Here is a 25,076-nt window from a genome sequence, read left to right on the forward strand (position 1 = left end):
TTAATGATGACAATATAATCTAAAATTTCTGGCCAATTTTCAATTTTGATCTTATTTAAAGGTCTTAAGGATTCAATGAATTCTGCCAAAATCTGACTCCAAGATTGTGTTTGCTGTAGAACTTGCAGACAAGTTTTAAGCAATTAGGAGGAATCTCGTTTTGAATATCTGGTTAGGAAAACTTTAAACCCTATTCAATAATGATCAAGCATGAGAAATTGAAATGGGTTAATGTTGCAGAAAAAAGATGGAGTTAAAAATGATTAAAACAATGGTAAGCTATGGGCAGAAGCAGCATAAGCTAATGCTATGGACCAAAAAAACAAATCCATGCTATGTCACCTGATTATTTAGAATCAAAACACATGCAAGATCTCACAAAATGTGAGGACCCAACAACTAGAATCAAAAAATTTTTCCACATGTAATCACATGATGGGCGTGCTACACCCATCACCATTGCCACAATAGATCACTGGAAAGGCGCAAAATAAAAGAACCCTCGTTGAACCACTTTGTGTTCCCTCTTCCTCAAGTTAAGTTTGAAATTAAATAATCATTAGCCCAACTCAAATTTTCTCCAAACCCAATAATGAGGACATGCAAGTCATAATTTAAAAAAGCTGATGCCATTTTGTTCTATAAAAATTCCTACCCATTAACGACCATCTTAATTCTTACCTGTTTCTATCAACGCAAAGCATAACCGAAAATTACTCAAAACCCAATTTTGCACCAAAAATTGGTCATCTATGGCAGAGCTAGAGAACCCTAATGTGATGCCAAAGCTCATCACATTTCTCTCTTCTCTGCTTCAGAGGGTAGCTGAATCCAACGATCTCAACCGCCAATTTCAGCCTCAGAAAATCTCAGTCTTTCATGGACTAACTAGACCCACAATCTCGATTCAAAGCTATCTAGAGAGGATCTTCAAGTATGCGAATTGTAGCCCATCTTGCTTCATCGTTGCATATGTTTATCTCGATAGGTTTGCTCAAAGGCAACCCTCATTGCCTCTCAATTCTTTCAACGTCCATCGTTTGCTTATAACAAGCGTCATGGTTGCCGCCAAGTTCTTGGATGACATGTAAGTTGTTGAATGTCTTCTTTGTTCAGCGATTCTGGGGTGTGTATTTCACAATCTTGTATTTTTTTTTTTTTGGGAATTATAAATTCTTGAATTCTGCAATGTATGTTCGTGCTTGGAAACTTGGGATTCTTTTCAACTGATATCCTGGATTTGCACATTTCTTTTGGTTTGTTCGACAACGTTTGCTTTCTCACGTTTAATTATTTCCGTAGGCATAATTTTACTTAAATGGGACCTAAAAAAAACTACCTTTCTCTGTTTCTCGTTTCTTTTATCTTCATTGTCTTAGTACTTTCTTCAATTGAGAGGAAAGAACTCTGAAACTCAGATTTTGTACCAAATGAAAGATAGAGGTTCTTGTCAGGTTCTTTAGTTGTATTTGAATTGTATAAGGATTTGTACCATTTTCCAGAGGCCATGTGCAACCTTGCTGGTTTCCTTTAAGCTAGCCAGTGTAGATGCATGACATTTCAGTTTCACCAAATTTATGGAATAGATAGCTTAAAGCCTGGACATGAGTAGCTTTATGAGAAGGCCTCATAAGGTTCGCTTAGTGGCAATTACCCAGTGGTGAATGATCAGTAAATTTATTTTTGATAAAGGTTTCTAATTATTGTAATTTTCAGGTATTACAACAATGCTTACTATGCTAAAGTCGGAGGAATCAGCACAGTAGAGATGAACTATCTTGAAGTGGATTTTCTATTTGGATTGGGGTTTAACCTGAATGTGACCCCCAACACCTTCCACTCATACTTTTCCTCCCTCCAAAGGGAGATGATGCTTCAACCTGTACCACCAAGCTTAGCAGAATCTTCACTGAACTTAGGGAGATCTCTAAAGGTCCACTTGTGTTTCAACGAGGATGAGACATCCCATCAAAAGCAGCAAGTTGCTGTTTAAGCCTTTTCAATATAAGCATTAAATGTAGTTAGCCATAGAGATAGTGACTCTTCCTCCTCCTCTAGTCTCCTTTTTTATTTTCTTAGTTTGGGATTGGCAAAAGCTCTGTAATTTTTCTTTCTTGTCTAGGTTTTTGGATTATTCAAATTATTTGGTAATGTACAGATGGGATTATCTGCTTTACAGTGTGGCTAATCAAAATGATTCTCTCCTATAAATTTGGGTTGACACAGTTGTACAAAAGTTCTCTCGCTCTCTCTGGACGCTATGGCTGATACTTGTTCCTATCCATGTTAGGATTCTAAACTTTTGGGTTGCCACTTAAAAGGGGAGAGGTGGCAAAGTATTGTTAAAAGGAGAAGAATAGAAGCGTGAAGGTTAAAATGGGTAAGAGAAGCAGACAAGAATAATGTTGCTGTCAAATAATATGCCAAGGGACAGTTGTAATGACTGTTGAAAGGGGACATTCAACATGTGCAATCTTGGATAACTTTGTGACCCTTTTCCTAATGTCTATTTTCTTTTTCTTTTTTTTGTCAAAATAAGAAAAATTTTGATTCAGAATGTTGAGGATTAGGGCTTGTTTCTTTCTTCACCTAAACAAAAGGTCAAAGGCATCAGCCAATTTATTTCTCTGTTTTCTTCCTCGTTTCCTTTTTCTTATGGTTGAAGCCAGTTTCTGTTTTCTTCAATAACCCACAAAATTGTTTCTCCATTTTGACCTCAGGTTTAAAAGCCTTTATTTTTTAAATCATTATTGCTTCGTGTCTTCCTCACATCTAACTAAAAAAGTTATCAATAATTTGAAACTTAGCCATATTTGTATTGCTTATATACGAAAAATATTTTTATAAAAATTATTTTTAAAATTTATTTTTTTATAAAATTATTTTTTATTATTTAGTTGTGATATTAAATTATATGTCATGCATATATAAATATTTTTATATTTTAATAAGAATATTAAAATGTATAAAGTGATTTATACATATAATTAGTTTAACATTACAACTAGATAATAAAAAATATTTTAATATTTTAATATAAAAAATATTTTTTATAAAAAATATTTCTATATATAAATTATTTTTTATCAAATAAATGAAATTAAAATAATTAAATAATTAAAAAAAGAAAAATAATTAAAATGTAGTAAAATCAATCTTAAATTATTTCATAATCAATACATTCAATTGGAGCTAAAACTGATATTGAAATTAAAAAAAAAAAATTATCATTAGATTTGATTAAAGCTGAATCTAATCGGGATTAAACCTTTAAGTCCAGTCCCAATCAACCTAATTTGTGAATAAGGATTGATGATTTAGCTTGGATAAGTTAACAGACATATTTAGGACCTATTTGGCATTATTATTGAAATTACTGTTAGGAAAATCACTTTTTTAAATATATTAGTTAAAGAGTATTGAAAAATAATTAAAAATTAAATTTGATCAATTTCAGTCGTAAGAACACTAAAATAACAAAATATATTTTTCTAATTTGTTATTTTCAACCGTATATAAAATGATGTTTTTATTGATAAAAGCAGTTTCCGCCATAAAACCTCAACAATGCCAAACAAACTATTAGTCATGCCAGCACACTTCACTCATGGTAGATAAATATATGAAAAAAAATGATGTGAATTTGCTTGCACGTTATGTGTGGATTATTTATTATTTTTTAATAAATATTTTAATATTTATTTTTATATTTTCAAAATTATACTATAAGATTTTCTAAATAATAAAATTTTTAACTAATTATGCTAAATGTAATTTAAATTTATATTAAAATTTAAAATAAATATATACTTAAAAAATTAAATTAAATTGTTATTAATTATTTTTCTCTAAATAGTCTTTCATAAAAATGTGGCAATATAATTACAATAAAAAAATTATGTATTAGTTTTTCTCCTCCAAACACCGTTCACTAATCAAGGAGTAGGCTAATGAGTTTCATTTTTATTCAGAATTCTATCTTCACTTTTGTTGAACACCTGAATTAAACACCTAATCACAAAAGGCACTGCAGCCGTAATCAACAGATAGCGAAAATGCACAGATTCATGAGGCGTAACAACAAAAACTGCGGATACAAGAAAACATATTTCGAAGTAGAAAGGGGATTTGTAAGTGAGAGATAGCAGGACTAGTATCGAAGTGGAGAAGGCCAAGGCGTTGGATATCAAGAAAACATAGAAAGCATGTTTTTGGGACGCGTACATTGCTCCTCCTGCAATATGCCCATCGCCATTATCTTGCCACACCCCACCAGGATGGTTCACCCTGTTGCTGCCGCAATCAGGGCCACTATTATTAGCAAAATATTTGTGGCATCGCTGGGTGAGTCCCTTTCTTCATCGTATTTAAAGTAATTAAACAGTTTTGAAATCAATAATTTCAGTTCAGTTCAAAAAGGGTTCTAATTAAGGTTTAGTATCATGTTTGATGCAATTCAATGAATTTTCTTTTAAAATTTTTTATTAAAAAAAAAAGTGAATTGGACCGAATTTTCTATTTCGGTCATCTAATCTAATTCAAGAATCAAAGAGGTTAGATCAAATCCGACCCAAGAGTCCTGATTTTAATTCAGTGTAAAACCCTGAATGATTAATAAAATTTTAATTTTGATCTGATTTCAATTAATTCTAATCCGAACAGTGGCGGGTTTAAACCTCCCCCTTCCCCACACATGCAGCACTTTATTCAAACTTTCACACCTCAAAGGTGAAGGTGAAGAAGTCTCCAGAGAACTAGTGGAGCTGGTGATATATGAGGATATTTGTCTGACAATATAAGCTGTATCAGAGATAATGACCAACAAATAATTCACTAGATTGGCAATCATGGGTGTTCCTGGTTATTCGATCAGAATTTCATGAAAACAAATTTAACTCGATGCATTCTTCAGGAATGAAATTAATATATATATATATATATATATTATTGTTAGATTCACATGATAATGCCAAATTGATGGGGTGGCTGACGCCCAAAACGCAAAATGGATAATCACACAAAAAGACTTTTAGACTAATATTTTCCTTAGCTACTACAACTCTCTTCAAAACTTAAAACTAATAGATTAGATTAGACACTAATTAACATCCGTGAATAGGAAATTCGAAATTAATGAACCGGAAAATGCTGGCCATGGCGAGTGATTTATCTTACTCTTCTTGTTCAACGCCTGATACAGGTTCATGTGCCTCTCTTTTCAACCTCTTGAACGTCTGAATCGTAAACCTCACCGCCAACGGCAGAGTAGCAGTAAGCAAGACGTAGCGAAACTTCACAGACTCGTGAGGAGTAACAGCAAAAATAGCAGAACCATAAGTCACAATCACTGAAGCCGTGGCAACCCATATCTCAAAATGGAGTGGGAACTTGTAACTGAGATATAAAATGACATGTATAGAAGTGGAGAGTGCTAAAGTATTAAATACCAAAAAAACATAGAACGCATGCTTCTGAGACGCATAAATTGCCCTTCCAGCATGATGGTCCTTGTCGTCTTGCCAGACCCCGCCAGGAGGATTCACCCCCGCCTGGAAGGTCACCGTTGAAATCAATGCCGTTATGAGTAGCAAAATATTTCGCACATCACTTGGTGAGTCATTGGCTTCGTCATACCGGAAGTGCTTGAACCAGCTTGTCCAGATATTTTTAAAGGAATTAAACCTTTTCCCAGGAGCAATGATGGGGTTGCTCATTTTTTCCTTGAGGGAAAAAAAATTATGATGGCAAGACTTCACCTTTGGAGATGTTTATGTAGATGCAGGAGGAGTAATCACTAGTCAACTTCATTAGTTTATCAATTTACGCGGGTCAATGTAGTCAATTGAAGCTTGAAACCTGAAGAGTACCATTACTTTCCTGGCACCAAATTAAAAGAAAGAAACTGCCACTTACTTGCCTGGATGCTTCTACGGTGGGCCTCAAGCCCTCAACTGCAGTAGACTTGGAACGAAGAGCTTTCCTTGGCGTGTGATGGCCAAGGAAGTCCTATGAAACGATTATCTATTTAATCTATTCTCAAATTAAATTTTCCCCTCAGTGAGAACTGAGAAGCTTCTGAGAATGGACAATGAAGATAAGTAAATATTTAAAACCTCCCCACGCCACTTCTTTTCCTTCTTTTGGGCAATGACAATGGTAGCAAGGCTTTTCTTCTATAAAAGGATTTTTTATTTTTTTAACAGCAATGAGGCTTAGGATTATTTTTATAATTTATTTTCTTGTACAAATACGTATTTTTAAAAGTAAGAGTGACATACAGAGTTATTTAAACTATAGAAGAATTAAACTCATAAGCTATACTATGAAGTTGTGGAACATCGACTACGTCATGACACTTTATCTCTCCCAATTAATTTAGCTTCATGCCCAGTCGTTCAACTATGAAAGCGATCTTTCTCATTAGAAGCTTGATAGAGAAATATAGAGATCTGAAGAAAGATCTACGCATGGTTTTTATCGATTTGGAGAAAACTTATGATAATGTTCCAAGAGATGTCTTATGGAGAGTGTTAGAACAAAAGATGGTATCTATTAGGTACATACAAGTATTAAAAGATATATATGAAGAGCAACTACTATTGTGCGTCCAGTGGGAAGGGACACTAGAGATTTTCTTATTTCAATTGGATTACACCAATGTTCAACTGTAAGCCTTTACCTTTTTACATTAGTTTTAGATGAATTGACGAAACATATACAAGAGAGTATCTCTTGGTGCATAATGTTTGCAGATTATATAGTTCTAATAGATAAGACACGAGGAGTCAATAGAAAGTTAGAGTTTTGGAGAAGTACTCTAGAGTCAAACGATTTTAAATTAAGTAAAACGAAGACAGAATACATGCATTACAAATTCAGTGAAGGTCAAACTGATAATAAGGAAGGAGTTAGTTTGGATGGAGTGGTACTGTCCCAAAGTAATCACTTTAAATATCTCGGCTTAATCCTTCAAGTAGATGGGGGATGTAAGGAAGAAGTTAGTCATAGGATTAAAGCCAGATGGTTGAAGTGGAGAAGCGCCACGAGAATTTTATGTGATCGCAAGATTCCCAATAAATTGAAAAAAAAATTTTACTGTACAATCATACGACCAGCCATGTTATATGGTTGTGAGTATTGGGCACTGAAGGAGTCGTATGTATCTAAGATAAGAGTTGCGAAGAAGAGAATGTTAAGGTGGATGAGTGGTCATACTAGACTAGATAAAGTCCGTAATGAGAGTATTAGAGAAAAGATAGAAGTGGTGACAATTGAAGATAAGTTGAGAGAAGGGAGATTGAGGTGATTTGGTCATGTAAAGCGTAGACATGCAGAGGCTTCAGTTAAATAAGTAGAGCGCGTTAGGTTAGAGGATAGAAAAAAAAAATGAGTAGACCTAAACTGATTTGGAGGAGAGTAGTACAATATGACCTAAAAATATTATACATTTCTGAGGATTTAACTCAAAATCATTTAGAATGGAGAAAGAAAATCCATATGATCGACCTCAAATTCTTAGAATAAAGACTTAATTGAGTTGAATTGTATTATTTTCTTGTACAACCAGAACTTTGTCAAATTTTTGACAGAAAATTTTTTTTGACAGAACATTTTTGTATTGAACTAGGACTTGGTCTATAATAAGTTTAATTAGTTTATAGAATAATTTATTATTGAAAAATAAGTAGATATGCAATGTGCCAGTGAGAAGCGTGAATTAGTGACTTTCCTTCCTGGCCTATAAATCAGAAATTACAATATATTGGCGTTAAATTCCAAGAATCATCCACGTTCTTTCGTGGCAATGGGAAAAGATCACTGCTTCTACGTCAACATGTCAAAAATCATCTGTCCCCACACGCAATTTTCTTGTTAATGTCTACCACAATTTGAAAATATCTTTTAACACGGATATGTGAAAAGTGGGAGGGAAGGAAAATGCCTTGAAGAAAATAATAAGAGATTTTCCCTTTCTTTGTCTGGAACGAGAGTAAAAAATAAAAGGTTGGAAAAAAAATTTTTGCTTTTCATTAGATATTTTCTCTTTAATTTGGAGAGAAAACAAGGAAGAAATGTATTTTTTTTTAAATTACATACATACCCCTATATATGTAACTTCAAAAGAATAAAAAAAGGTATAATTGTAAATTTAATAAAAAAATTATTTTCTTTATTAAACAAAGGCAAATAAATATATTTTTTTATTTTTTACTTATTTAAATAAAAATAAAAAAATAAATAGAAAATATTCTTCATTTTTATCTTTTTTTTTTTTCTTCAACTGCGTAGAGAGTAGAGTGAAGGAAGAAAAAAAAGGTATATATAAATATAAATAAATTCAATTTATGATGGTGTTTCTAACATTGATTTACTTTGACTTGCCCATTATTTTTAATTATAAATTTAAAATATAAATATATAAAAAATTTTCTATTTAATAAGTATATTTTATTATATATTTTATACATTATCGAAGCAAGAATAATCGAAACTAATATACACAGCAAGCATTGGACAGTGGACATTAGGGCAATTAATAACTAAAAAATCATTTACTTTTGTTCCTCATTCGCGGGCTTTTGATTGAAGTTGTTTTTTATTTTTTGATAAGCGCAATAGTGTTAAGTGGGAGACAATAACATATGGGCACTGGGCTCTCAAAGACTAGCTCAATCCGGAAAAGGAAGCATTAACAAAATCCTGAAACAGAGCATAGATTGGGACCAAATAATTAAATTACCCACAGCCATCGATACTAATTCCAACCCTCCCCCTTCCCTTTCCTCTTCAGCTACATTTTTGCCTCTTATACATTCAGAACACAACTATAATAAAAATAAATTAAATAGAGCGAAACTGGTAGCCATGTACAGGAGGAACTAGTCATGCATATTCTTGCTCCTCTGCATCAGGTTGCTTCTCTGCATCAGGTTGCTTCTTTGCATCAGGTTCTTTTGCCTTAAAAATATTCCTGAATGTCAAGAAGATCTGAATCGAAATCCTCATCAAAAGCGGCAGGGCAGCAGTAAATAACAGGTAGCGATACTTAACATTCTCACGAGGAGTAACAGCGAAAACAGCAGATCCGTAAGTAACAATCATTGAAATGGTGGCAACCCATATCTCAAAATGTAATGGAAACCTGTACGTGAGAGAAACAATTATAAGGATGGAGGTGGACAGCGCCAATGTGTTGGATATCAGGAAAACATAATAAGCGTGCGGCTGAGAGGCATAAATTGCCCTTCCTGCGTGATGGCCACCATCATTGTCCTGCCAGACGCCTCCTGGCGGGTTCACGCCAGCTTGGAAGGTCACTGCAGCAATTAGCGCCGCTATCACGAGCAAAAAATTTCGGGCATCACTGGGCTTCTCGTTCTCCTCGTCATATTGGAAGTACTTGAACCAGTGGCTCCAGGTATTTTTGGGAGGAGGACTAACCTTTCCTTCTGCAAGTGTTTTGTTTTCCATTTTTCTCGAGTGCTTCTATAAAACAAAATCTGGACTCTTCGGAGCTTATATAAATGATTAGTTGAGCCGTTGATCTGGTCAATGGAAGTAGATGAAAGCTATCATCAGCGAGAGGGAAGGGAACTTTTGAGGCTCAGGAAGCAGGTAGGAAACTCCTGTGCTCCTTGTAAGAAAAAGAGGAGGAAGGGAATCTGGGGAGAAGTAAGTTGCCTAGCTGGTTCCATGGTGGGCCTCAATACTTTATGTGCTTATTTTGTTTGTAATGTCGTTTAGGATCAGCATGGACAACAAAAGCCTCGGTCTGTTTACACAAGGAGTCAAGGACCAAAGTCCAATCAACTGCATAACATCTCGTTAATTCTAAGGCAAATAACTGGGAGAGGCTGGTTCAGGCTCTTCCAGTACGAGGAAGCCAAGCCCAACAGCACACCAAGCAATTTGCAAAATGCGTTGCTACTCATATTGATGGAAAATGTGTGTTTTGAAGGAAAAGGTGCGATAACTCGCTCCAATTCATTCCCTCAAAAGGAAAGGAAGAGTCGATGTTACCAAGGAATTGATTTCCGCCTGCACGCAGTCCATAATTAATGGTTTATGAAGAAACTAGGCTTCATGTTAGTTATTAAGAATCGCCATATACTGAAGTAGTTAAGGGTTTATTTTATTTGAGAATTTGCCCGTTATATGATATGGTTATTTAGGAAGGGAAATTCTTGCCGTGGCTGCCAAAATATAATACCAAGTCTTAGAATTCCAATACCAAGTCTTCGGGTGGTTAAACGGACACAAGGGGGTAAGCATTGCTAAAGCACAACACTGCGACGTTAAACAACAAATTCAATATTTTTTTTCTAATTAACCATTATTTTTTAAATTGTGAAGGCATCCATTAATAGAACGAAATTGTAGTCTCTGCTAAAAATATAATTTGTTTTTTAAATAATCACCATTTTTTTTAAAAAAAATTATCTTTCTTTATGCCATTTGCAACTTGAGACGACTACAGGAGAGATTACCCAAGTTTGAGAGCAGAGGCTTGATCTTCTCTTATCAATTTATTAGAGGATTCATCCATGAAGAAATAGCTATAGAATTTGTAAAATTGAGCAGAAAATAGCTGCCTTGTATTGAATGAATTGCTGTGATTATATACACTTTCAAAGAATAATCTAGAATCAAATTAATTTCCTATTTTGTCCTACATATTTATAGGATGTAAAAACCTAATCTACAACAAATTTGCTGGAGCTAAGAAACGTAAATGATGAGCTAACTTCTTGTTGCTTCTATTGAGAAAATATCTGGTGAATTGAGTTGGAATGCTTCTTATACCGGGCCTGTCCTTCTTCTTCTCTGCTTATTTAATTGCCAGCCTATTAAATCAATTAAATCCAGCCTTTGTTCCAGTTTAAGTCCAGCCTTTTGCTCCAGCTTGCTCTAGCTCTTCGGTCTACTCTACCAGCTATCTGTCAGGCCCCCCTCAAGATGGAGACTCGTGTACATCATGGAGTCCCATCTTGTAGAGATGCTTGTTGAACAAGACAGAAGTGAGGGGTTTCGTGAATAGGTCGGCAAGCTGATGTCTAGACGGTACATGCACAGTAATAATGAAACCTTGATTTAGCTGCTTGTGGACTACATGGCAGTCGATTTCAAGGTGCTTCATTCTCTCATGGAAGATTGGGTTTGCCGCAATGTGCTCCTCTGCCTTGTTGTCACAGTGAAGGGTGATGGGAAGAGAAAGTTGTATGCCAAAATCATTGAGCAGGTAACTAATCCATTTTAGTTCACAAACCGTTATTGCCATGCTTCTATACTCAGCTTCAGCTGAGGATCTACTCATGGTACTCCGCTTCTTTACTTTCCAGGAAACTAAAGAGGTCCCTAAGAAGATGCAAAAGCTAGTAATAGATTTTCTACTCATAGGGCAAGATGCCCAATCTGCATCACAGAATGCCCAGAGCTTCAAATCATTATGTCAGGACCCAACCTATGGGCCGGACCGGTACTAAAACCTGAACCAGCATAAAGCTCCCGAGGCCCGTATTAAGCCTTACTATTCTCAAACCCATGACCAAGCCCACAATTTAGACCCAATATATATATAAAATAATTTAAATTAAACTGTTATAATTTTATTTCGGCCAACTTAGCCCAGTAATTATCAAAAACTAAAATTAGGGGAGCCCAGCTCAATCCTGTTACATCATTTACAAACTATTTAAAACTCATAAAAAATTCTTCATTTATTAATATAAAAACTTAAATTCATGCAATCCCTGACAGGATTAAAGCTACTACTAGTACATGCGGAATTCTAAATTACAAATTTACACAATAATAATACAGTTAAGTAATTTTCTCTATAACCTGTGAGGAAAGGAATAGGTTATTCTGAAAAAGGTCTCCTCCTGTAGCCTAGAAAAATAGGTGAACAAGAGTGATCGTTCGACTTAGAGAGTAAAATATTAATTTTAACCATAATCTCTATAGCTATCTAAAGCTAATGCACCCTGTGAAGTGAAATGCAACATCGTCATAATTTTCATATAAATCACATCAAAAAGTCAATTTGGAGCACTCACATACCCGAGAGTGTTAGACAATACATATATGGGAGCTAATCCCTTATACAGCCCTCTTAATCCAACCTCTGCCAGCGAAGATCTCAAGCCGGACTTTCGCTTAATAAACCAAATAAGGGGTCCCAGCGAAGATCTCAAGCCGTGTCTATCCCTAAGGACCGGGTCTTAGTGAAGATCTCAAGCTGTGTCTACCCGTCCTGTCCATATCCAACACCATACCACACGCACGTCAACACACGCACACTGCTCCAAATTACCACAAACAACATCCATGGCACTTTAACAGTTGTGAATGCAACATAAAACATGCCTAGAGTTTAACTACATAGATATATACATATAAGTGATGCATGGGCATGCTTGAATATATAATAATATCAAAATTACAATTAAAATTAATATTTTACTCACAGTATACCGAGGACTATTGTGGCTGCTGGATGGAGGAAAATAGCTAACACCGATCACCTAATAATTAAATTATAAATTTATTAGTACTAAGTCAAAATAAAACTCTAAAGAGGCAACAGATAGCCTAATTCATGTCGGAAATCCGGCAGAATTTCCCCTATACCTGGAACCTACCCAACCTGCAAAAGGCTTCAAAATACACTTCTATATCTGCCAATCACACAATCACAACTCAATCACATCACAAGGCCCCTCCTGGGCCCACCCAAATAGTCAACAATCTATAATTTGAAAAATTATAATTTAGCTCTCATAACTAGTCCTTTTGCAAAAAACTGCCCAAATGAGCTCTAAAAATTTTAAAATTTTGTCCTGCGGTCCTTAATAATATTATAAGGCTATTGCAAAAGGAATTATAATTTTCTGATCATCCACAAATATTTTATGAATTTTATTCTAAATCAGTATTAACCGAAAATGAGCAACTTGGAGTTCGGGTTTACCTATGCCAATTCTGACACCTGAAACTCGTCCAGAACATTTGAAAATGCTAGGATTAACTGTAATATCGACCATGTTCTGAGACGGGCTGCCGGGCAGCCGGATCTGACTGAAAATGTGGTCCCGGTGCTGGTGAGCTATTCTCGATCCGATTGCACCTAAATTAAGTCTAAATTGTGTTAATAATTATTATAAAATTATTTTTAAATTTTGAAAATCGAAAAAGTTCGAAAATCTCACCAAGCGATCTGGATCGTCCGATTATCGCCTTTTTCAAGCGGTGTCCGATTGGAGTGGGACCGGTCCTATCTCAAAGATCTCGTCGTCCTGAGTCCATTGGTGGCCTCGGATTTCCGATCCGACAGTCGGATCGCCGGAACAGTGGCCGAAGAGCCACTGCCGTCACTTTCTCTCTCCTCTTTCTCTCTCTTCGTTTCTTGCAGGAAAACTCCATTAAAACGGGCGAGTCTTGGTCGGACGAGGAACCCAATGCTGCCAGAAGCTCGCTGTCGGCGTCCCCGGTCTTCCCGTCGTCGGAGATGGCCAGAAATGGCCTTGGATGGTCCTTGCCGTCGCTCTCTCTCTCTCTTCAATTCTCGTCGCCGCTGCCATCTTCAGTCGCCATTTCTTGTCCCTAGTGGTCGCCCGGTCACACTAAAGCCGCTGGGGTGGTCACCGGCAGCGGGTCTCTTACTGGCAAGAAGAAAACGGGAGGGAGGAGGACAGTCAGCGAGAAAGAGAAGGAGAGTTGGGGGGGGGAGAGGGGGGGTCTGCCGTGTTTTTCAATTTCTGGGGTTTTTTTTTTACTTCTAATTATACTATTAATCCCTCAACTTCTTAGAGGTTTACAACTATGTCCTAAATTATTTTATTATGTTAAAGTTTAATTAAATTTTTAATTTATTTATTTATTTATTTTTTTTATTTTTTTTTTACACATTGTCTTGTGGGAAGAATAAGCTCTTAGAAGGTCAACCTTTCAAATATTTGAGAACTTGGATAGCTACATCCCAGTGCAGTTGTCGTGGAGCCTACATAAACTGACTCAACTCTTGAGTTACGTGTGAAAGATCTGGCCTGGTAAGTCCCAGGTATAGCAATCTGCCTATAAGCCTCCGATACTTGTCTAGTTCCTTAATAACTCCCCTTTTTCATTATCCAACTTCAAACCCTTAAGCATAGGGTATGGGCTTGATTTTGCATTCTGTAATCCCATGTCTTTAATTATGTCCATGATATATTTTCTCTGATTCAGTAACATCCCTTTCTCTGATCTGGCAATTTCAAGGCCTAAGAAATATTTGGCATATCCTAGGTCTTTGATGGTTAATTGCTCATCTAAGAATTCTTTGACTTCTTTGATGTGAGCTTCATCTGCTTTTGCAATTAACTAATCATCTACATAAACAATTAGTGAGATAAAAGTGGAGCCAGATCCTTTTGTAAACAGGCAATGATCAAAAGCTGATTGAAGAAACCCAAATGCTTGTAATTTGCCTGTTAACTCTTTATTCCACTGCCTCCCTGCCTGCTTAAGGCCATAAAGGCTACGAATCAGTTTGCATACTTGTCCTTCACTAGCTTTTGTGTCACCCTCCAGAGGCTGCATATAAACATCTTCATCCAAGTAGCCATATAAGTATGCATTATTAATATCTAATTGTTGAATAGGCTAGTTAAATTTTGTAACTATGGCTAGAAATATTCTCACAGTGACCAGTTTGGCTACAGGTGAGAAGTTGTCATGGTAATCAATTCCAGCCAATTAACTATGCCCTTTTGCAACCAACCTGGCCTTGTACTTGTCTACAGTGTCGTCTGGCCTGTATTTGACTCTGTACACCCACTTAGAAGCAATTGCCTTTTTGCCTTTGGGAAGGGTGGTAAGGACCCAGGTATTATTTCTATCTAAAGCCTCCAATTCAATTTTCATAGCAAGATTCCAATTACTATCCTCCCTAGCTTGATGGTAAGTGTGTGGTTCATGAACAGTAGATACATTTGCCATAAATGCTATGTAATCATGATTATATTCTGGTTTTGAAGGAAGATATGAGAGAAGTGGGGATGAAGAAGTACCTGTTGGATTTGAGGAGGCAGTAGCAAGTGGGACTGCAGGGAAATTTTCTTTCTCAACTTGTGCCACAAAGTCATTCAGCTATTGAGGTCTTGTTGTCACCCTTGTGCTTCTTCTAACTGGTAAAGGACTATTTGGTGTTTAAGTTGAGCCTGAAGAAGGTGGGAAAGATGGACTGACAACTGTGTCAAGTGGAGGGATAGTAGTTTTTTGTGTGTCATCTGAATTGTGCGACAAGGTGGTATCAAAAAGAAGGTGAGTTGGTTCTGTATTTTTTATTACTAATGGAATGACGCTGGTATCTTCTTGTTCAGAATGCCCACTTGTGTATGGAAAACAGTTTTCATAGAAAATCACATCTCTTGAAATGAGTATTTTCTTGTTATGCAAATTATATAATTTATATGCCTTAAATCCTAAAGGGTAACCAATACAAATGCATTTGAAAGCCCTTTCTTCAAATTTGTGTTTTTGTGGTCTGATGTTAGTAGCATAACATAAACAGCAAAAAATTTTGAGATAATTATAATCTGGTTTTTTGTTGAATAAAATTTCATTAGGGGTTTTCCACTTTTAAACAGTGCTTGGCATCCTATTTATGTGATAAGTTGCAATTATAATACTTTCTCCCTAAAACATTTTGGTATTTTTGATGCAAACATTAAGGCCCTTGCAACTTGCAACAAATGCTTGTGTTATCTTTCCACCACTCCATTTTGTTGTGGAGAATATGGACAGGTCTTTTCATGTAAAATCCCCTTATTTTTGAAAAATGTGGAGCATTGTTGATTAATGAATTTAATACCATTATCTGACCTTATTGCTTTAATTTGTTTTTGAAACCGATTTTGGACCATGTTGAAAAACTCAATCAATGCATTATAAACTCTGATTTTATCATGCAATAAATATGTCCATGTGATCCTTGAGAAATCATCAACAATGGTGAGAACATACTTAGAATTGGAAATAGAACGCACTTGATATGGTCCCCATAGATCAACGTGAATCAAATCAAAAATAGAGTTTGTGGTAATTTTGCTTTTTTGGAAACTAAGTCTTTATTGTTTATCAAGTGAGCATACCTCACATGTTTCATGACTTTTGTGCTTTGGTGTAATGGCTATGATGTGAGACAATTTTGTGTTTGATGTGTGCCCAAGTTTGTAATGCCACAGTTCATAAGAATTAGATGAGGTAAATGTTTGATGAACTTCATTCATTTGAAATTTGGGCTGAGTACAATTGATTTTAGAAGCACGACTACAGTTGTTTTCATAGACCTCATGGTTACACTTATGCTCCATAGCATAGGTAAGGCGGTAATATGATGTTGATATGAGTGTAGCCTTGTGGAATCTTTGGTATTGGAATTTCACTTTGGGACCATGGCACAAGGACCACCAATTGAACTTCAAAAAGTATACAAGTGTCAGACAAACAAAAGAAGGGATCGGGATTTGAACCCGACGTGAATCGAACACGCAACCTTCTGATCTGGAGTCAGACGCGCTACCATTGCGCCACGGATCCCGGGGTGCCAATTTGTCCCGGATTTAGTTTGTAATATTTTATTATCGAGTATTAATATTTTCATTCAAATTTCGAGATCCAAAGCACCACCCTTCAATTCTCAATTTATTTTCAAAATGAATATAACAGAACGAAATGAAAGTTTACATCCCATTAATCAGCACAATCCTTATCAAGTGAAATACAGACTCCCATCACCATAAAGATTGATTATTCTTTTTGTCTTATTGTGCCGTACAAATTTTGAGGATACATACTTGTGTCAGGTACCAAAAATCGAACCCCAAAGAAAAAGGAGAAAGTCCTCGTTGGCTCAAAATGAATACAAAGCAAGGTGAGGTGAGAGGTAATTCTCGCCTATACATTTTTCACATGGACATCCTATGTATCAGTTACATATTCTTTTAGGATAGTAATGTAATTCATTAGATGTAAAATTGAACTTAGATTAAAACATATTATTTGAATAAATTTAACAGTTTTTAAAATTTATTTATGAATATAATTAAAACTTTTTATATAATAATTTTAGACTAACATTCTTTGACGAGTTATATACATATTCTTAATTCTTTATTTTGTTTACATAGATGTTTATCATTAGTTTCGATGGCAAATAGAGAGAAGAAATAGCCTACCTCCTATCACCAATACAAAAATGAATAGAATCATTAAAAGCTAGTTCAGTTGTACAACTCGGCCAAGGTACAAAAAGAAGATGATGGCATGCCAGTACGCCACAATATCAAGGCATCCTTTTTATTAACGAAATAGCATTTCGCTTTCTTTTAGTTATTTAAACTAACGAAAAAAAAAAAAAAAAAAACACCCCCCCAAGAACAGAATCGGTAGCAAAAACAGTTAAACATTAGCTTACATCCGACCAAAAAAAAACAAATTGGTCAACGCCGAATGATGATATTTTGTTTGCCACCTGAGAAAGTAGTTTAAATAGCAGCATACTTTAGGAAACAAGCTGCCATCAGTCATTCCACTTAACAGGTAAGGACACAACCATACTCCTTGAATCGGGAAAAGCAGGCCATCAAGTCATCAACTAATATTCTGAAACATCAAATAAAACCAGAAAAATTTTTCCCAATTGCAGCAAACAATAGAAGAAAACAGTTTGTTTCGATTTGTTTCAAAAGAAAACCATCCATCCTAAAAAGAATTTAATTCCAAAAACCCTACCACCATTTATTCCACTACAACAAGAAATCAAAAATATACTAAAAGATTGCCTACTTGCTCTCCTGCATTTGGTTGTATCTGCATTCCATACCAGGTTACAACATGAACTGTAAATACGACATACAGCAGCAGGAGCGGGGAGAGGGTTCATTACAAATTGTTTACAATGGCCAATCACTAGATTTCCTCAAACCCAAATATTGGTAAGGGTAACATCTAGACTCTAAGGGAATCACTGCAAAGAAAAGAACTTGTAGGAACTCAAACCCTGTGAAATGAAACCAAATGATGCAGATAACATCGTTCCCTCTCAAAATACAAACATCTACAGTTAATCACAAGAAGTCAGAAATCATATCACCAAGTGTACATGCAAAACGTAACACCCTATATGATCAGAAAGTGGTGCCATAAAATGAATGAAAGGTAGGAAAAGCCATCATTAGGTGATTTTCTTAAAACTCAGTGGAGGCTGAGTTAAGAATGGCTACAACCAGACAGAATGACAGTAAGTAGCCATTCCAACCGATTCCAAAGCCCTAAAACCATGCAATGACGTTCAAATCAAGATACTGATAAAACCAGCCAAGAGAAACAAAATGGTAAATGGTCTACCACATTGAACAAAGTCCTTGTAGGGCTGTGCCCAACAGATAATCAAATTGCCATCAGCCATTGGGATTATATTCTCGTACTCAGTGCTGAACCAACTTCTTTAGCAAAGCAAGGAAAACGTTACAAACTAAGTTTGCAGGCAAATTCTTGCTAACAAAACTACTAACGCTTTTAAGTTCTCAACAGTGGCAGCTTGTTATAACTACAAGCCTTACCTATTTGATATCACAAATAAGCCTATTAAATTCAGTTATTTAGTAAATCAGGCTTGCTAACATTAAATGCAATTTCAAAGATGGTATGCACTCACGCTTGTTCAGAATCTCAAGTCAGTCAAATGCAACCCAATCACTAACGGACCCAAAATTCCCCAGCAGAATTCGCCAACCATTTTCAACCGTAACGATACCGTCCGACATAGTAATCAGAATATCAACTGAAACCAAAGTATATTACAACTCTTGCATTACCTCATTCCAAGTTTCTGTAAAAGAACCATGGAAAAATGCTTACTTCCAGCCTTCATTACCCCACAGAAACCAAGCATTTGATGAATCAATGAACTACAGATGACTTTTGTCCATCAACAGCGTACTATTAAAATAAAAGCGCAAGTGTCCTTCAGCTAGGGAAGCACTACAGTTTTACAGCTCGTGTGAAATAAAGCTTTTTTATCATTTGAACTCCATGTAACAGACTCCAACTTAAGCAAGCTATAACTATATGCAAGAACACAAAATTTTTTTCATTTCCTATAGACCCATTTCACTTAAATGCAACACACCCAGTAACAAAGAAAATATCAGCATTGGGATTCCCAAATGTATTATCATATAATGGCACATTGAAATGACTGCACACTTCACTAGCCACAGACATCATTGGCTTCCAATATAAGCACACCCATGAGTTCCAGTATGCTCTCCATAATGGATCCTCGAATCGCAGTTCAAATAAACTGCAGTGAGATTATGCGTGCATACATAATGTGGGAAATAATTTCCTACTAACTTCTGTACCTTGCTCGATAACACTCCCTTTCACATTCGTACAAGGTTGTGGCACTCAGAGTACATGCTCCAACCACAATTAAAAATGCCTTCCAAATCTTAGCTTATCCAATGAATTTAGCACAACAAATATCCAAAATCCTTACATATATCTCAAATTCTCAATAACATGTTGTCCATAAAAACAGTTGACGCAGCATGACTTCCCACATCCATCTTAAAGATATATATAGAGAACAAAAGATCAAATTCATACATATACTAAGCAATCCCAGTTTTCATCCCTAAAGGAGTGAAATTTTCCTTACATCATCAGAGCCTATGACTTGACAAATATCCAGTCTGCAGATCTTAAAAAAAAAAAGATTTGAACCAAAGCTGCCCTTTCTTTACCAAAGAACTTTAAGCTCAAACATTTTCCACAACATATAGAGGCTACTATGCTCGACAACATGCTGTCTCCAAAAATGTAAGCATCATTATTCATAAGCTTCAAATAGTCCACATCCTATAGCAGCCTCTTTGTCATGTCAAATCTGTTCCATAGACAAATTAACTTGTGACCACACGTGCCTTTTTTGTCCAATCACACCTCTTAGGAATCAAAAGAGATGGCAATATCTTCAGAAAATCACGAGTTCCAAAAAATAGGTTAGGCACAAAGGTTATGTGTTTCGTTAAGCACTTTATGAAGGGAATGATATAAAACTAACAGTCTTACTTACATCAATAGTATGATCCTGACCCACCAGAACCCATGTAACTGCTGCCACCCATGCCACGATTGGAGTACATTGATGAATAAGACCTACCACCAACCTACCATTGAAGTCCAGAATCAGAAAATGAAATACCAAAAGACCAATTGCTGGTATGATCATTGCACAAAAATGGTAAAGAGCATACATCACTGCCACGGGACATGTAATCACCACCATAGTTTGATGGGTGGTACATACTACCAACATCACTGCCACCATAAGAACCTGCAAAACCACACAATAGTGAAAGCACAGTGGCTTAAGATCACAACTTCAAAGGTGATGTCATCTGCATCAATTTATCAAAAACTCCAAACACACCTCCATAACCCATGCCCGGACGGCTGCTATATAGCCCATGTGAATCCTGACCGGAAATTGAACTTCTGCTGCCACCATATCCTACATTGGGTCTGCTGATTCTACCAACCACGACGGGATAATACAGGTTACTGCAGCAATCCAGGCCAATTTAACATTGAAAATTACAATACAAAAAGATTATAACACACCTATCACCATATGCCTCCCCGTATTGAGAAGAACCAGGGCCAAGTTCGTAGTCCAATCGAGCCCTTGAATGGCGAGCACCAGCATCAGCATAACGTGGAGGAACATCATCCTTAAATTGTATGCACACACCAACGATAGTTTAGCCACTCCTCAGATTTCATAAAAACGCAAAATAGATCAACTAACAAAACTGACCATTGATGAATATGGACGTTTTGACCCAGAAATAGAGTCATAATCACGCGCACGTCCTTCACGGTAATTTGGAGGATGCCTCTCAAACCTTTGACCATAGCCATCATCTACATATGCTCTCCTTGCTGAAGTACGAGATGTGCCTCTAGGAAAATCTGAATAGCCAGAGCCACGTGAGGAGTAATCATCTCTATAGGAAGATGGCCGTCTCTCTGGAATGGCCCTAGACCCATAATCCACAGGAGCTCTGCTCCTTGGAGGAGGAAGTTCATCACGCTGACTATATTCCCTCTTTAAGCTACTCTTCGGGTAAGATGAAGCTGCCATAAAAAGGCATGATGAGTAAATATTCATGTAGTCAACAACTTTCCAGAATGTGAGATTGATACACACCGGGTGCTCTTCTATCATAGGACCTGGAAGGAGGCGGCAAAGGCCTGCCTCTTGCAGGCATTGACATCACAGGTAGGCGTCTATCTCTCAATCCTATAGGCCTCTTTACACTGGCTGGTGCAGCACGACTTGCAATTCCTCTTGTTGGACGAACCCATGGACCTCTAGCAACTCTACCCCCATACCAAGCTCGGAAATCTGTACGACTTGCATGCTTTCCTTTTCCTCTCTGAAGTGGTCTTGATAACCGGGCCCTAACTTTAGCCTGTAGAGAAACGATCATTGTTACAAAAAGCAATTGCAACTGAGAACCAAAATAACTTCATATAAGCAGCACAAACACACAACATAAGCTGTAAATAAAAACCTTGTTTTCTCCTTCACCCAACTCTGCATTATTAATGCTTTTAGCACAAGTAACTGCAGCATCATGAGAATCAAATGTCACAAAACCAAAGTCCTTTCTCTTGGCAGATGGCATATTCCGGGCAAGCTCAATCTTTTCAATCTCCCCATATTTCTTTAACAGCTCCCTAACACGATCCTCATCCCATGAAGCGGGCAGGCCATCAATAAATACAGTCTTGACCTGAACTTATACAATAAAGTTACTGAAATGATTCTAAAACATACACAATGTATATGCACTAGACTAGCCCTATCAAATTTAAGAGCATGATACATTCTAATCTTCCTAGAGGCGCATCTAATAAAAACAGTAAAGTACATAATACAAGGGAAGACAAAAAAAAGGGGGAAAAACTTTGAGAGCTAAATAGCACAAATATTACCTTAGGTTGTACAGACAAAACCCAAAGTACAATCAAGAGAACTCTGATCCGCCTTTAGGAGGCAGCATATGTAACACTAGGAAGAAATACAATTCATATTATCCAATACTAGCTTACTAAGCATTAACCAATAGAAATCAGGCTTCACATCAATGCTCTCACTATCACCTAGATGCTTAGCACTATATATGCTGAAATAGAAAGATATGCCACACCTAATCCAGCCAGTGTTAAAATCTGAAGTTAATCCAGAATGGTTGAGTAGACAATTACCTGCGCCATGATTTCATCACCAGGGTCAATGAATGAATCTGCAAATGAAACCTTTGCAGGCCTATCAACCCCAAATAGAACATCCCTCTTCTGAAGACGCTTAAAAGCATCCATGGCAACTGAACGAGATGAAAATTCCAAAAAGGCAAACCCCCGATTCATTCCCTCATTGTTACTATCATCTACCAGTGTCAAATCCTCAACATTCTCGACTCCATAATGTTTTAGCTTCTCTTTCAACTGGAACCACAGCCAAGGACCAAAATGTCAGGAATATTTCAGCTCCCAATAATCAGCAGTGGATAAAACTTTACAATTAGCAGTGCATGATCCAATACACTTACAGCTTCTTTTGTCCAAGTCTTGCAAATATTACCCAAGAAAAGAGTGTCGCTGTCTTGACTTGGAGTAACACCACATTGTTTCCCATTGATCTGGTATTACAGTCATGAAAATAACATATTTAAGACGTGAAGTAAATTCACTAGATATTCCAAAAATTACATGATAAAAAAATACCACTGGATTTTTTAGCTCTGTAACAGCTCTTTTTGCTTGTTCCACGGTTGCAAATCGCAAGAAGGCAAATCCTTTGTTCTTCTTGGTCTGGGGATTCATCATCAACCTGACTTCAGTAACCTCACCAACTCGGCTGAACACTTTCTGAAGATCATCCTCTGTAGCATCCTTGTCTAAACCTCCAACAAATACTTCAAACTCCTTTCGCTTGCGTCTCTCCTTAAAAACATCATGGTGATCCTCTTCCTCACCATCTACCATCTCAGCATGATCTGCCTCTTCACCGGCATGCTCATCATCCTCTTCACCCTCAAGTTCTTCAGCAACATCTTCCAATTCCTCCTCCACCAGATCACCCTCTTCTTCTTCACCTACATGATCCTCGTGTTCTTCCTCCACTTCATCACCCACCTCCACCTCCACCTCCACCTGAACATCCTCTTGTTCAATTTCTTTATCATCATAGTCCACCCCACCATATTCTTCAGCTTCATATTCAGGTTCGTTATCATCAAGCTCCAACCGCTCATCTTTTTCATACTCATCAACAGATTCCTTAACATCTTCCCCTTCTGTCATGAAACAAGGATTGGTGATCCAGACCAGTCAATATATACTTGAATGCTCCATTAGCCTCAATATAAATTGCTAAGCGTTTTAGTCATTAGTTATATCGTCAGAAGTCTTGATCCTTATGGGGATAAATATCATCAAAATAAATCAATATCCCTCTCATGTCTCTATGTCACGCGTATCATTGGGTGTAATTTGAGGCTTGAGCCCCATAGCTTGATTAAAACAGCAAAACATAAGAAACTTAAATTTTAGAGCAATTGTCTAAAAATTCATAACGTGAGCCCATCACATCATTACCGATAAAACTACCCGCTAAAACAATTAGAGAAAATGAGAGGAAAATTAACTGCATTTTTTAGGAATCGACAATTGTGATGGATGAAGCAATCCTTCATACATTTCAATGAACAGATACACGTAAGAGGTGCCAATCCCATCAGATCTTAATAAAATTCGATAATTTAAGCAAGAATACTTACTTTTCAAAGAAGCCGAGCCGTTGACGTCTAATTTGGCTCCACCTTCACCTTCTACAACTGGCCTTTCTTCTGTAATTGGCTTGTTCTCAAAAAGCTGTTTCTCCTCCACAGGAGGCTTTTCATCAACGACCGGCCTTTCCTCTGTTTTTGGCGTCTCTTCTGCAACTTCCGGTTGCTGATTTTGTCCCTTGGCTGCCCCTCTCGAGGCTCTAAGGGCCCTCTTCGACCCAGCTGCCGCTCCTCCTCTCTTCACAGTCCGTGGAGGCATTGTTTCAGATCGTCAAAACAGCACCAAGTGCTTGTTAAAACCCCTGATTGATATACTCAAATCGAATAAACAACTCTAAATTCATAAATATCCCACAGAAACGGTGAACGCAAAAATAAAACCTAAAATTGACCTCACCACAGAAACCCTAAATTCCACAGCTGAAACGCAAAGAATAAAAAACCCTGAGAAAATCTGAAGGACGAAGACTCCAAGCCTTGGGTCTTTATTTATGCGTGATAAATATTTAGTCGTCTCAAGTGTCTTGCTTGGTTGGAACGTTTCCATGTGGATGTCTACACGTGGAAAATTATAATTGGTTATAAGAAGTTGCACTATGCAATAGATGATTTTATCTCCAATATTTCACACGCCACACACAAATTTATGGATTATCACAGTATCATACTTTAATTGACAACAGTAAAATAGGTTGAAATAGTATATAAATATCCACAATCTTTAATAGTTAATTTTTAAATCAAATGCTTTTCTAATCTATTCAATATGGATAAAATCATTTTTTCCTTTTTTTTTTTCTCTAATGCACTGTTTTCTCTGAATTAATTTTAATAATAGTTATATGATTGTATAATAATGTCTCTCAATTTAAATTTATAATATAAAAACTTGTAAATTTTAATTTAATAAGTTTTTATATTTTTTAAAAATAATTTTAAAAAACTTTAATTAAAAAATTTAAAAGTAATGGGGTGCTATGGGGTTTTAGGCCAACGACTCCCTCTAGTGATTACTGACGAGTCACCATGTTTTTTTTTTTTTATCAAATTGATTAACAATGCTGTAGGGATTAAGTTACACATTATTATTTTGACATATATCTATTGTAATTAGAAATTTATTAAGGGATTATCTTCCCTCTCCTTTGTTGCTTTGGATTTGAAAAACTT

The 25,076-nt window shown here is 36.4% G+C and overlaps 3 protein-coding genes and 1 non-coding gene across 9 annotated transcripts; 1 reads left to right on the plus strand and 3 right to left on the minus strand.

Moving 5' to 3' along the window:
- Positions 1 to 486: 486 nt before the first annotated feature.
- Positions 487 to 2,221, plus strand: LOC110635803 (cyclin-U4-1). Its single transcript, XM_021785269.2, has 2 exons — positions 487 to 1,087; positions 1,717 to 2,221. The coding sequence occupies exons 1-2, from the start codon at positions 753 to 755 to the stop codon at positions 1,991 to 1,993; spliced, it is 612 nt and encodes a 203-aa protein (XP_021640961.1). The 5' UTR covers positions 487 to 752; the 3' UTR covers positions 1,994 to 2,221.
- A 6,444-nt stretch (positions 2,222 to 8,665) lies between these two features.
- On the minus strand, positions 8,666 to 10,005 carry LOC110635792 (uncharacterized). Its single transcript, XM_021785251.2, has one exon. It carries the CDS (start codon positions 9,469 to 9,471, stop codon positions 8,884 to 8,886), a length of 588 nt encoding a protein of 195 aa, XP_021640943.2. The 5' UTR covers positions 9,472 to 10,005; the 3' UTR covers positions 8,666 to 8,883.
- Positions 10,006 to 16,506: 6,501 nt separating this feature from the next.
- Positions 16,507 to 16,578, minus strand: TRNAW-CCA (transfer RNA tryptophan (anticodon CCA)). The gene has a single exon. It is a non-coding gene; the product is annotated as a tRNA-Trp (tRNA).
- Positions 16,579 to 17,220: 642 nt separating this feature from the next.
- On the minus strand, positions 17,221 to 24,434 carry LOC110635857 (heterogeneous nuclear ribonucleoprotein Q). Of its 6 annotated transcripts, XM_021785340.2 has the most exons (13): positions 24,304 to 24,434; positions 23,898 to 24,208; positions 22,843 to 23,414; positions 22,668 to 22,757; positions 22,324 to 22,563; positions 21,627 to 21,848; positions 21,260 to 21,524; positions 20,867 to 21,186; positions 20,671 to 20,780; positions 20,480 to 20,580; positions 20,304 to 20,383; positions 20,123 to 20,216; positions 19,528 to 20,018 (listed from the first exon to the last, which is right to left on the minus strand). In XM_021785340.2, exons 2-12 carry the CDS (start codon positions 24,163 to 24,165, stop codon positions 20,124 to 20,126), a joined length of 2,361 nt encoding a protein of 786 aa, XP_021641032.2. In that variant the 5' UTR covers positions 24,166 to 24,208; positions 24,304 to 24,434; the 3' UTR covers positions 19,528 to 20,018; position 20,123. The 6 variants fall into 6 exon arrangements, with proteins under 6 accessions (XP_057998979.1, XP_057998978.1, XP_021641032.2 ...); XM_058142996.1 differs by lacking the exon at positions 19,528 to 20,018 and adding an exon at positions 17,221 to 17,643 and having other exon boundaries at positions 23,898 to 24,381; XM_058142995.1 differs by lacking the exon at positions 19,528 to 20,018 and adding an exon at positions 17,657 to 18,040 and having other exon boundaries at positions 23,898 to 24,381.
- Positions 24,435 to 25,076: the final 642 nt, after the last annotated feature.

Source organism: Hevea brasiliensis, chromosome 2 (assembly GCF_030052815.1).
Source record: "Hevea brasiliensis isolate MT/VB/25A 57/8 chromosome 2, ASM3005281v1, whole genome shotgun sequence".
Lineage (NCBI taxonomy): Eukaryota > Viridiplantae > Streptophyta > Magnoliopsida > Malpighiales > Euphorbiaceae > Hevea > Hevea brasiliensis.

What these genes read in the sequence shown, in the direction of transcription:
- LOC110635803 (XM_021785269.2), top strand. Translation starts at nt 753, where the DNA reads ATGGCAGAGCTAGAGAACCCTAATGTGATGCCAAAGCTCATCACATTT. An exon ending in GCCAAGTTCTTGGATGACAT is followed by an intron (nt 1,088 to 1,716) that starts GTAAGTTGTTGA and finishes TGTAATTTTCAG; the next exon opens with GTATTACAACAATGCTTACT.
- LOC110635857 (XM_058142996.1), bottom strand. Translation starts at nt 24,165, where the DNA reads ATGCCTCCACGGACTGTGAAGAGAGGAGGAGCGGCAGCTGGGTCGAAG. An exon ending in CTATGATAGAAGAGCACCCG is followed by an intron (nt 21,187 to 21,259) that starts GTGTGTATCAAT and finishes TTTTTATGGCAG; the next exon opens with CTTCATCTTACCCGAAGAGT. An exon ending in AACGTCCATATTCATCAATG is followed by an intron (nt 20,781 to 20,866) that starts GTCAGTTTTGTT and finishes ATACAATTTAAG; the next exon opens with GATGATGTTCCTCCACGTTA.
- LOC110635792 (XM_021785251.2), bottom strand. Translation starts at nt 9,471, where the DNA reads ATGGAAAACAAAACACTTGCAGAAGGAAAGGTTAGTCCTCCTCCCAAA.